At 32.5% G+C, this 11,292-nt stretch overlaps 1 protein-coding gene across 1 annotated transcript in view; it reads left to right on the forward strand.

Annotated features, from left to right (window-relative positions):
- LOC117112709 overlaps window positions 1-7,292 on the forward strand; it is a 12,374-nt gene extending 5,082 nt beyond the window's left edge. Inside the window, exons 5-8 of the mRNA XM_033255850.1 lie at window positions 1,980-1,997; window positions 2,228-2,251; window positions 4,324-4,455; window positions 6,796-7,292. Of these exons, the coding sequence (XP_033111741.1) occupies window positions 1,980-1,997; window positions 2,228-2,251; window positions 4,324-4,455; window positions 6,796-7,193 (572 nt within the window). The 3' untranslated portion in view covers window positions 7,194-7,292. The remainder of the gene's footprint in view (window positions 1-1,979; window positions 1,998-2,227; window positions 2,252-4,323; window positions 4,456-6,795) is intronic.
- The last annotated feature ends 4,000 nt before the right edge of the window (window positions 7,293-11,292 follow it).

Genomic DNA, 11,292 nt, shown 5'->3' on the forward strand with positions numbered 1-11,292 from the left:
TAATAATAATAATAATAATAATAATAATAATAATAATAATAATAATAATAATAACAATAATAACGTCAAATCTCTTTCTATAAAAAATTGTCAAAAATATGTTCCTATTTTCCAGCTACAATCTACATTAATACGAAAGTTTCACTTTGATGAGTTGCTTAGTGTTTGAGATATGCCTATCTGATTTGCGACGTTTTGCTCTAAATGGTCCATAATCGAGACCAAAATACTGTACAATCACTATACTTTTCGAACGCCTTTTACTGTATCAGTTGTACGCCTGCCAATTCCTGACATGTTCTTTTTGCTGGCAAGTTTTACTCTTATCTAACAAACAAAATTGGTGTTGAAATGGAAATATTTTGGAAATAGAAATATGGGGATTTGGTTTTTAGCGTCACATGTTTAAATGTAAAGATGAATTAAAAATTTTCCCATATGAAATGTCCCCATATCCATACCTTACTTTGCATCGTTGACACACTTCTTTATTAAAACATGACAAACTATTCTGCCAATTGTAATTGTTATCTATTGATCCATTTTCGAGATATTTAGGTCTAGGACATTTTCGCCCTCAAATGAACAGCCAAATTTGAATTGTCTCCAACACTTCATAATTCTTCCTTTTTCCTTGGTTAAGCTTTAACGTAGGCCTAAGTTTCATTCAGATAGGTTGATTATTTTTTGAAATATCTGGTCTGGGACGTTTACTTTTAAACCTCATATCCACACCCTACTCCAAATGGTCACCAGAATGTATTAAAACATTTCTTCATCGAAACATGACAAAGTATTCTGGTAGTGTCATTTAGAGCCATTGGTTATTTTTAGAGATACTTAGGTCTGGGACCGTAGGATTTTAAATGACCCTCAAATTCACCCCCGAATTTGGATCGTGACCAACGCTTGAAAATTTCTTCCTTGTAACTTGTTAAAGCTTTCACGAAAGTTTCATTCATATCAGTTGATTCGTTTTTTGAGATATCTTGGCTAGGACGTTTGCTCTAAAATTCCTTCAAATGGCCCTCACATCACACCCTATTCAGGACCTTTTTGAATAATTGAATCATTTCTTCATTGGATTATACTTAACACTCCCTGTAATTATCAGTTATGTCTGAGCAGCCGTTTTTTTTGTTTTTTTTTTTTGTTTTTTTTTTTTTTTAAATTGCTTTTAACATACATAAAACAACATAATATAATATAATGCAATATTACAATACACAATCTCATCTTCTAAAAAAATTATTAGCATTACAAAATCCAAAACCAATATAATATACAGTACTGTAATATAAAGTGAAATTAAAATTAAGTAAAAATTTAACTAATATATATATATATATATACATATATATATATATACATATATATATATATACACATACACACATACATATATATATATATATATATACATACACACACATATACACACATATATACATATACACACACATACACATACATATATATACTGTATACACACACACATGAACATATATAAATAATAAATAAATTAATAAATTAAAATAAAATTACACACAGAGCCGTTTTTGAGGTATGTCGTATACAAAAACAAAACAAAAAAAATGAAATAATAATAATAGCAATAACAACAACAACAACAATAATAATAATAATAATAATAATACAGTAATAATAATAATAATACAGTAATAATAATAATAATAATAATAATAATAGCAATAATAATAATAATAATAATAATAATAATAATAATAATAATAATAATAATAATAATAATAATAATAATAATAATAATATTACAGAAATGATGATGATGTGGTTGTGATGATGGTGATAATAATAATAACAACAACAAAGATTTTCTTTTAATTTTTTAACATAAAATTTAGAAAATAATAAATCATTGCATATTCTATAATACCATACGTATTTTGGTGGTTGACATAATACTATAAGATTATTTTGTTGTTTTCTATTTGTTTCAGGCCGGTTTGGCAAAGCAAGTAAGTTATAAATTCGAATTCCAAATCCCAGCTCAGTGTATATTGGTGTCGGCAGCCGAAGAGATTCTAATAGACTACGGTGACGTGATGACACGTCGCTTGATGGACGATCCGCCCAGACTGCCACCGACACGGGAAAGTGCTTATACCGTGTGTTTGTGCATTTTGGTTATCGTTCAGCCATACTGTATCTTACAGTCTGTAATAATATATGTATCATTCTATTTCAGATTATTTGGCACAAATTCTCCTTGGTAAGTAGCAAAATTTCAAATTTTCTTAATTTCTCCTTCATTCCTGATGATGACATAATTAATGTCAAATTGTTGAATCAGATGGCGTGCATTTCAATACTTGGAGTAGTATGTATTGTATATGTCTCCCTTCCTTTAATTAAAGACCACTTCTGGGACCGGGAGTTTCATGGTCTTTAGCAGCTTTCATCTCTAATTAGAATAATACAATTAAAAGACATTTGTTAATCACAGAAAAGTAGTCTTTACTTGGAGGTGGTATTTAATTTCAGTGGTCTTTCATTATCTGAGATTAATCAGTGGACCTTTCTTTTTTAATTTCTCCTCGTCTTAAACTTTTACCTTACCACACCGCCGCACACAATTTTTCGTATTAAAATCCACAATCTACTACCATTCACTTGTTTTATTTTTACATTTTTTAAGGCCCATAAAAGAGCTGTATTCCGTCCATAAAGTTACTACGTAAATAGAGCGTCGTGTGACGGTGTGTCGTTCTATCAAATATAGTAGCGAACAATAGCAGGTCCCATCGAGATTCACAATCTACTACCATTCACTTGTTTTATTTTTACATTTTTTAAGGCCCATAAAAGAGCTGTATTCCGTCCATAAAGTTACTGCGTAAATAGAGCGTCGTGTGACGGTGTGTCGTTCTATCAAATATAGTAGCGAACAATAGCAGGTCCCATCGAGATGTACAGAGCAGCTGATCAGATCAGGCTGACATAGATTTAAACATAGCACATGCGCAAACTATGTTCTCTAAGGATGGTTATGAATAATTAATGTGATTTTGCTTTACCATCCTATGGAAAATAAATTTTCCCGCCGCACGTGAACACCTGACAAAGGTAGTTGGTACGCTATTTGGCTCAACTAAAGTTCATTCTACTAAAGACCCCTATTTAGGGGACGCATTCGGGGCAGAAAAAAGTGTCCCCTTAATAGGGGTGGTACCCATATTCAGGGAACACTAACCCAAAAACATGAAACTGTCCCTTTATAGTGGTTTTTGCCATGTTTTCGTATAATGATGACACAGATTCTTTATCATTTTGCTTTAATTTGCAATTCAAAAAATAATTCATTTAAGATATGAAATTAACAGACATGTAATTAAAGCTAAAAAAGTTGTATATGTCCCCTATTGTTTCTTTGATTCGAGTGCAATGTTGATGACCAAATATTCTTTTTTTTTTAAATATTGAACTTTCTATTGGATGCACAAGCTGGAATAGGCCTATTAATAGATTTTAACAACTTAGAAATCAGTGTGCAGGCTGTACGGTTTAGATCCTATATGAAAATACACAAAACAAGAAATCTCCATTGTTTAGTCAAAATTTACAAGATTGTATATATACGAAGTAACACATGCACTAGGCATATACCAATGTCCATTCTAAGTATGGACAACTTTTTGATTTGATGTTAAGTTTATTGCTCAACAGGTGTCAAAATATAAATTTGAATGATTTTTCCCCTTATTTTGTGACTACTGTAGTTTTTTAAATACAATAACAAAAAAGTGACCCCTTAAAAGTGGTTAAATTGTATTTAAAAGATAACTTCTTTTCACGGAAGTGTCCCCTTAATAGGGGTGTTTCCTGAATAGAGTTGTCCAAAAGGAAGGGTTCCGACGACCTCGTCGTGGCGTCGCACGACTATGGGGTCCAGGCGTGTCCGACTTGGATGCTCCACCACTGGTCACGGGGTAAATGGATAGATGACGACCACTAATAAAACAATGGCGCTGGTTTCAGACCCTACTCTTGATTGAGTTTGTACAACCACGTTTTCTCTGATAATGACTTAAAACAGAAGTACACAACATGCGGCTTGTGCGTGCACATTAAAGAATATTTGTATCTTTCGATTACCCCAAGGCTGGTTCAAGTTCAGCCCCTGCCGTTAAACAATGCGAACGTGAAGCTACCGTACTAAAAGCACCTCTCCACGGCTTCTACCGTACACGCACTTACGCACAATAATGCTGGAAGCAAGGCCTATGGGTTATTATCCTAACTTATCATAAAATATGCATTATAATTTTTTTCTTTAAACTTCAGCTCTCGAATCACCTGTTTCTAATTGTGAAGCAACGGTTTCAGACGTGACTGGTAACGAAGAGGATAATGAAATTGAGGACGCTGTCGAAGAGGTAAACGAGCCTGATATCGCGGATGAACACCACGAAACTGGTAAGTATAATCAAAGACTATAATATAGTGTACAGTCTTTTGTATAATCTTAAATTTCACAGACACACCCGCTTCCGTTGTAACACAGACCTCGACTCGGCTTTATAATTCATCTGAAAAGTATTAAAACGGGAATTATTATAATAGGTGATACTGTACACTTTTAAAAAAATAAGAACCAGTAAAATTTTGCATAGGCTCAGTGTTCTTATTTTTTTTGGCCGATTTGAGGCTCAAAATGTTCTTATCTTGTTCTTACTTTACACACTTCTCAAAGATAGAAAATTATTACTGTACAGCGGTATATTGCTGTAACTGTATATTTTAAATAAAAATAGATGAGCCGTACTAGTCTGATGTAATATAAAATAAAACTGTGCACTGTGTGCACGAAAGCTAGTGTAGGCCTACTGTCAAATAAACTAGTCTTGAAGGTACTAAATGTTTCTTGAGTTTATTTATTGTTTTGTATATTTTAAGGTAAACACACCTCAGTTCTGCACATTAGGTACAGATAAGATTTGTTGCTTTTTCTGTTACAAAAAAAAATAAATAAATAAAAACCTCTTAACATTTTACCTCAGCCTCAATTTTGTCCTTAATTTTCAAGCAATTTCAGCCTCAGTGTTCTTATAAAATACGTTCTTATAAAATCAAAACTGTTATGATTAGAGACTTAATTGTAATTTGCGCTATATATAAAAACTGATTATTATTATTATTATTATTATTATTATTATTATTATAATTATTAGTATTATTATTATAACTATATGCACATATAGAATGTATGATATTGAAGATATAATAATATTGAAAAATACAAAAAATAAAAATAAAAATAATTTTTGAAATTAAATTAAAACGCAAAAAACGCAACGAAGTAACATACAAATTATCAACTTGAACATATAAATATTTACCCATAACAAAGAACTTAAATAGCAAAAGAATGAGCTGTTTCGCGTACTTACATTAAAATTGATGAAACATCCGCCCTCCCGCGAATGGGATAAAATTTGACCATTTTACTATGTGGAGAAACTACAGGAAACAAATGAACCAGAGCGACGCCTTTATTGATGTTTATTATTTCTATATAGCGCCGCCGCGCGGATGGGGTAAGATTGCTCTCCGTGTACCCACAATGCCTTTGAAACGGATGTTCCGCTATATTGGGAAGCTGCTCTATCTTCTGCTATTTATTATCTTTGCCCATAATTAATTAAAAAGCTAAAAAAATGATAGAAACACTAGTCACTGGAAGAGTTTTACTGCTTTTATTAAAACCATCCAGTATAAAAATTAGGGAACACATTTAATTCATTCAATAATTTCCTAGGCTCAAGTTAATAATTACGGTAGTAGGCCTATGTTACAGCAAAATGAGCAAGTTAATTTCAAAATTATTATTTATGATCTTTTGTCATTTTCAGGGGACAATACAACTTTAACGACTGCATGATAAATAATATCAATGATGATAATAATAATAATAATAATATAATTTAAAAATTAATAACATTAATGATAAAAATAAGAATAACAGTAACAGTAACAATAATAATAATAATAATAATACTATACAAATTATTTTGATCTTAATTATCACCACTTAAAAAATAATTATCATCATCATCATCCTGAAATACTATTATACTTTCAGCAATATTACTATGTTATTAATGACCGTAACATTAATTATGGTATTTATAAAATAAGCAGTAGCGAATATTAAGTAATATTATTATTTGTATGTTTCATGTCTTATTTCATCAACATCAAAATCACCAATTTCATTATTGTCATCATCACGCGTCTTCCTAATTATATGATTTGATATTAATATATATATTTTTTTTTTATTATTGTCACAGTCATTAGTGATGATGTGACAAGTTTACCGCTTTACATAAAGTACGGCGATAACGAAAGCTTCCGAAGTCTAACATTCTGAACTATTAATTTCTACCGTACTCATTATCTCCTATGTATATTTATATTATCATTGCTATTACCATTATCATCGTCGGTATTATTACTATCATGATTATTATCATTTTATAATAATAATAATAATAATAATTATAATTATAATTATTATTATTATTTTATTATAATAATAATAATAATAATAATAATAATAATAATAATAATTATTATTATTATTATTTTATAATTATAACTATTATTATAACTATTAATATTATCATCACTACCATCATCATTATCAGGAGCGGATCCAGAATTTCTAGTGGCAGAACGTGGGGGGTGGGAGCACGTGTCCCCGTGCCTCTACTGGATCCGCCCCTGATTATTAATATTGTTTGTGTTTGTTAGATGATGAGGGACAAGAACACGTAGACCAGAACCAGAATACTGAACAAGATGGAGAAGACGAAGAAGAAACTGAAGAAACCGAACGAGACCCAGAGTGTTATACCAGAGAAGATGGTGGAGATTACTTTGGCACTATTTCCGTCACAGAATCTGGACTTACGTGTCAGCGTTGGTCGGAACGTACACCTCACCGACCTGTGAAAAAGTACAGAGGGTACGGAAATAATATATTGTTTCCTGCTTACTTTGGCGATCACAACTACTGTCGAACACTGGGTAATACAGCACCAGTAACACCACGACAAAGTAGTAGAAGATCTAGGCCTTGGTGTCATACTATGGATCCAGAAGTACGCTGGGAGTACTGTGATGTCCCTGCACCTTCAGAGTCATGCTGATCCAGACCGGCTATGGCAGATGACGATGTTCACCAGTAGGCCTACATACGTAGCTGGTCTAGCAAATTGAGAACTAACAAATAAAATTCTTCAGATTAATTACTTTTAGATTAATGCTTCCATAGGTCAAACTAGTGGGCCTATACTTGTGTGAGGATAACACTTTCATGTCTGAAATGTACACTTTTTTTTCTTATAAGAACCAGTAAAATTTTGCCCAGGCTCAGTGTTCTTATTTTTTGGCCAATTTCAGGCTCAAAATGTTTTTAATTTGTTCTTATTTTACACACTTTTCAAACATAAAAAATTATTATTGTACAGCAAAAATGGGCCCTGAAAAAATGCCCTGGAAAAATTGCCCCAGAAAAAAGGCCTGATAAAAATGGCCCCAAATGACAGTACACCTGATTATAGGGGTATTACATAGTCACACCTACATTACTGCACATAAGGTGCAGATATAATTTTTTTTTGGTTTTTCAAAAACCTCATTTGACATTTTACCACAATTTGTTCTTATTTTGTTCTTATTTTTTAAAGCAATTTCAGCCTCAGTGTTCTTATAAAATGTGTTCTTATAAAAAAAAAAGTGTAGCCTAATTGGGTACCCTACATTATATAATAATTAGTTGATTCAATCTGATTGGCTATTTGATTGTTAACAGTGACTCTAAGTAGAATTAGACACTAAGTAGAAATATTTCGGTCAGCTTCGGCAATCGGCAAGTGTGTTTTTTTTCAGTCTAGAGTACTTTATTGACATGAAATAATCATAACTGCAACATTAAGAACATCAATGGACCTTTTCGCCAAGTCTTGCCTCTTGGATATTCAAGTTCCTAAGGTCCAACCTTGGGTCTCACAAAAAGACTGCGTAAATATGTGGGTTTGAGGAACGTGTGCGGGTGTGCGTAAGTTTAATGACATTCCAGAACAATCACGTATTGTTTCCAGCAAATCACTCCTGTGACAATCAGCAATAAACAGCTACTAAAATATACGTCATGCACCTCTAGACTAAAATAAAGATCATTACACGTTCGAATAGCCGTAAGTTGCAACAAATGAAATATTTTCTTACCTTGCATCTTGCAATAAAAATCTTCAAAAAGCATACATAACTGTCGGTTGTTTTTAAGTAAGAAATCTTCAAGTACCCCACAATTGTATTTTCTCAATGATTGTTTTGTTGCTGTTTCTTAAATTATTCGGTATGTGTGTTACATTACAAGAGCTATCTCGCAAAATAAGGTGATATGGGGTGATTTTTATGTACTTGCTTCGAGCATTTTCATGGTGTGGGGCGGGGGGGGGGTGCGACTGAAAAGCGCCATAATCTTAAATCATGGAAGTTACATCGGATTAAAAACAATTTTTTTAAATTTCGTAATTTCAACTGCGAAGTCACATATAAACCGACATCCATTAGGCTTGCACTATTGTCATCTTTTTTATAATAATAATTCGCTAAAGTCGTTATTTCTTCATAGTACTGAATATGCAGTAAAATAATGTTATTAGGCTTATAACACATTTCCTTTCGGTTACGAAGTACATTTGTACCCCATGATTGAGTTCACATACTCGGTGCTGCTGCCGTATCGGCTTACTAGGCAACCCATCAGGTACCCATTTATACTCCTGGATAGCAAGAAGCTCAAGGACACCTGGAAAATACATACAGCTGAGGATTGAAACCTCGACCGTGAGGTTTGAAAACTACCAAACTACTTCTATATAGCCATAAGTAAAATGGAATACTCAACCAATATTTAATAATTGTAATTTATAAAACTTTAAAAAAAAAAGTCAGCGTAAGCTAGGAGTTCTACGCCATGTTATGCTTTTATATATGCTATTAATTTTCTGTACGACATGCACAGCTGAAACTATGATTTATTTATTTATTTATTTATTTAAAACATCTTTAGGCAGGATAACATATACAGGCGAGATCTTACCGCTGTTTTACAATACCGTATGGTCCTGCAAACACATATTACAATAACAACAACAAAAGTAACCATCACACTACAACAAAATAAACAACAGTTAAAACTTTGGTGGAAAACTATCCCCCGCCGGACACCAACCCGGTACTTCTGAGTCAAGGCTTCGGGGCAAGGAATTACAGCTCAAGGTTATGCTCAACTGCAACTTAACTACAATATGGTAAAAACTATCCCCCGCCGGACACCAACCCGGTATTTCTGAGTCAAGGTTTCGGGGCCGGGATTACCAGGTAGGACAAATACTGTACGATTACTTAAATAGATAAAAATGGTAGAAACTATCCCCCGCCGGACACCATCCCGGTATTTCTGAGTCAAGGTTTCGGGGCTGTCACAACTTTTATCTTAACTACAAACCTAACTAAACAATGGTAGAACCTATCCCCCGCCGGACACCATCCCGGTACTTCTGAGTCCAAGTTTCGGGGCCGGGAATAAATGTTAAAAGTATAGACCAAGAAAATATAAAAGGAAATGAATTGTGAAATCAGAAAAAGTGTTATAAGTAATTTTGAATAAATTAAGAGATTGACATTCTTGAATTCTGATTGGGATTCAGATATGGTTTATTGCATGTTATTTCCATAACATTGGTGAATTGCCTGTGTATCAAATGTTGGATTGGAGACTATAATTTAATTATTGTCATTGTTACTATTACTTCTATTAATACTATTATTATACTTTTATTACCACAATAGCTATTATTAAGCATATAACTATGGTACCAATTACCATTATTACAATTATTTATATCATTATTATAATCATCCTCATCATCGTCGTCGTCGTCGTCATCATCTTCGTCGTCGTCGTCGTCGTCGTCCTCATCATCATCATCATCATCATCATCATCATCATCATCATCATCATCATTATTGGCTCCTATACCGTAAAGCAACAGGAACCTTTGCAATCATCCGTGTGTGTATGCGTCCGTGCGTATGTGACGCTGACGTCATCAAATTTCTCTCTTTGCGGTAAATTTACCCCATTTATTCATCCGTGACATACCGGTACATTTATTCATTTTTAATCATAGTCAAAGACGTATGCCAAGGAGGTACGGTATGCCCCTTACATAACCATTGTATGAAATGTTCAGTCTTAACAATCTGTATATATTTACAGCTTGACAATCGTAGCATTTTTAACCTTTAAAAAGCAGCATCAGTCATCCTGTACATATTATATAATAGTATGAACTAAATTAGTTACTGATCTATGTAATATAGACATATCTTTTTGTGAAGTTATCTAACCTTTTTTTTTTAAATATTCATTATATGACCTGATGTTACTATCAAACAAAATAGTGAATAATTCTATTCTTCCGATCACAACTTTCAAATTTCTTTTGCATTAATCATAAACCATGTGTCTTGACATAGGGCCTAGGCCTACTTTTAAGTACCAAAATTAACATAATGTTAATGCTGTTTTTTTGTTTTGTTTTTTGTTTTTTGATTACATGAACTTATTCGATTTTTTATATAAACATAATGACTTATTGTAAAGTTTGAAAACAAGTAAAACACATGAAATTTATTACCACTTTAACCAAGAAAATTTGTTCATGGATTTGACGCCTGTCCTAGTAAATTTACTATCACTCGTGTAATTAGTTCAAGTTTTTTTATTCACCAGTATTGTTTACATCATGAGTGAAATTGATGATAATAATTGAGAACAGTAAAAAAACGGCAGGGAAAAACCAAAAAATCACAGCTCAGGAATTATGGTTACCCTTTTTGAGAACTTCATTCCATAACAATGGACATTGTGTCCTTATTGTATGTCTAGCAAGATCAGGGTTAAAAGTATGGGGTCGGAAAAAATAGCAAAACTGTAAGGTTTTTATTGAAAAAATTAAACATAAATATAGCTTTACACAAACTGTGGATATCTGTTTAACGTATTAAATTGAGCGAATAAACATGCACTGATGAAGACGATGAGCATTAGAGCACAATCTGATGAAATGTTTCTGCTTGAGATGAATGGATCGAAGCTTAGTATTGTTGGAGTCGGCCCAAATAATATTACAGTAATATAGATGAGGAAAACCTAAAGTGGAATACAATAAA

This window comes from Anneissia japonica, unplaced genomic scaffold, assembly GCF_011630105.1.
Source record: "Anneissia japonica isolate Jap-2015-1 unplaced genomic scaffold, ASM1163010v1 scaffold432_len584295_cov189, whole genome shotgun sequence".
Classification (NCBI taxonomy): Eukaryota; Metazoa; Echinodermata; class Crinoidea; order Comatulida; family Comatulidae; genus Anneissia; species Anneissia japonica.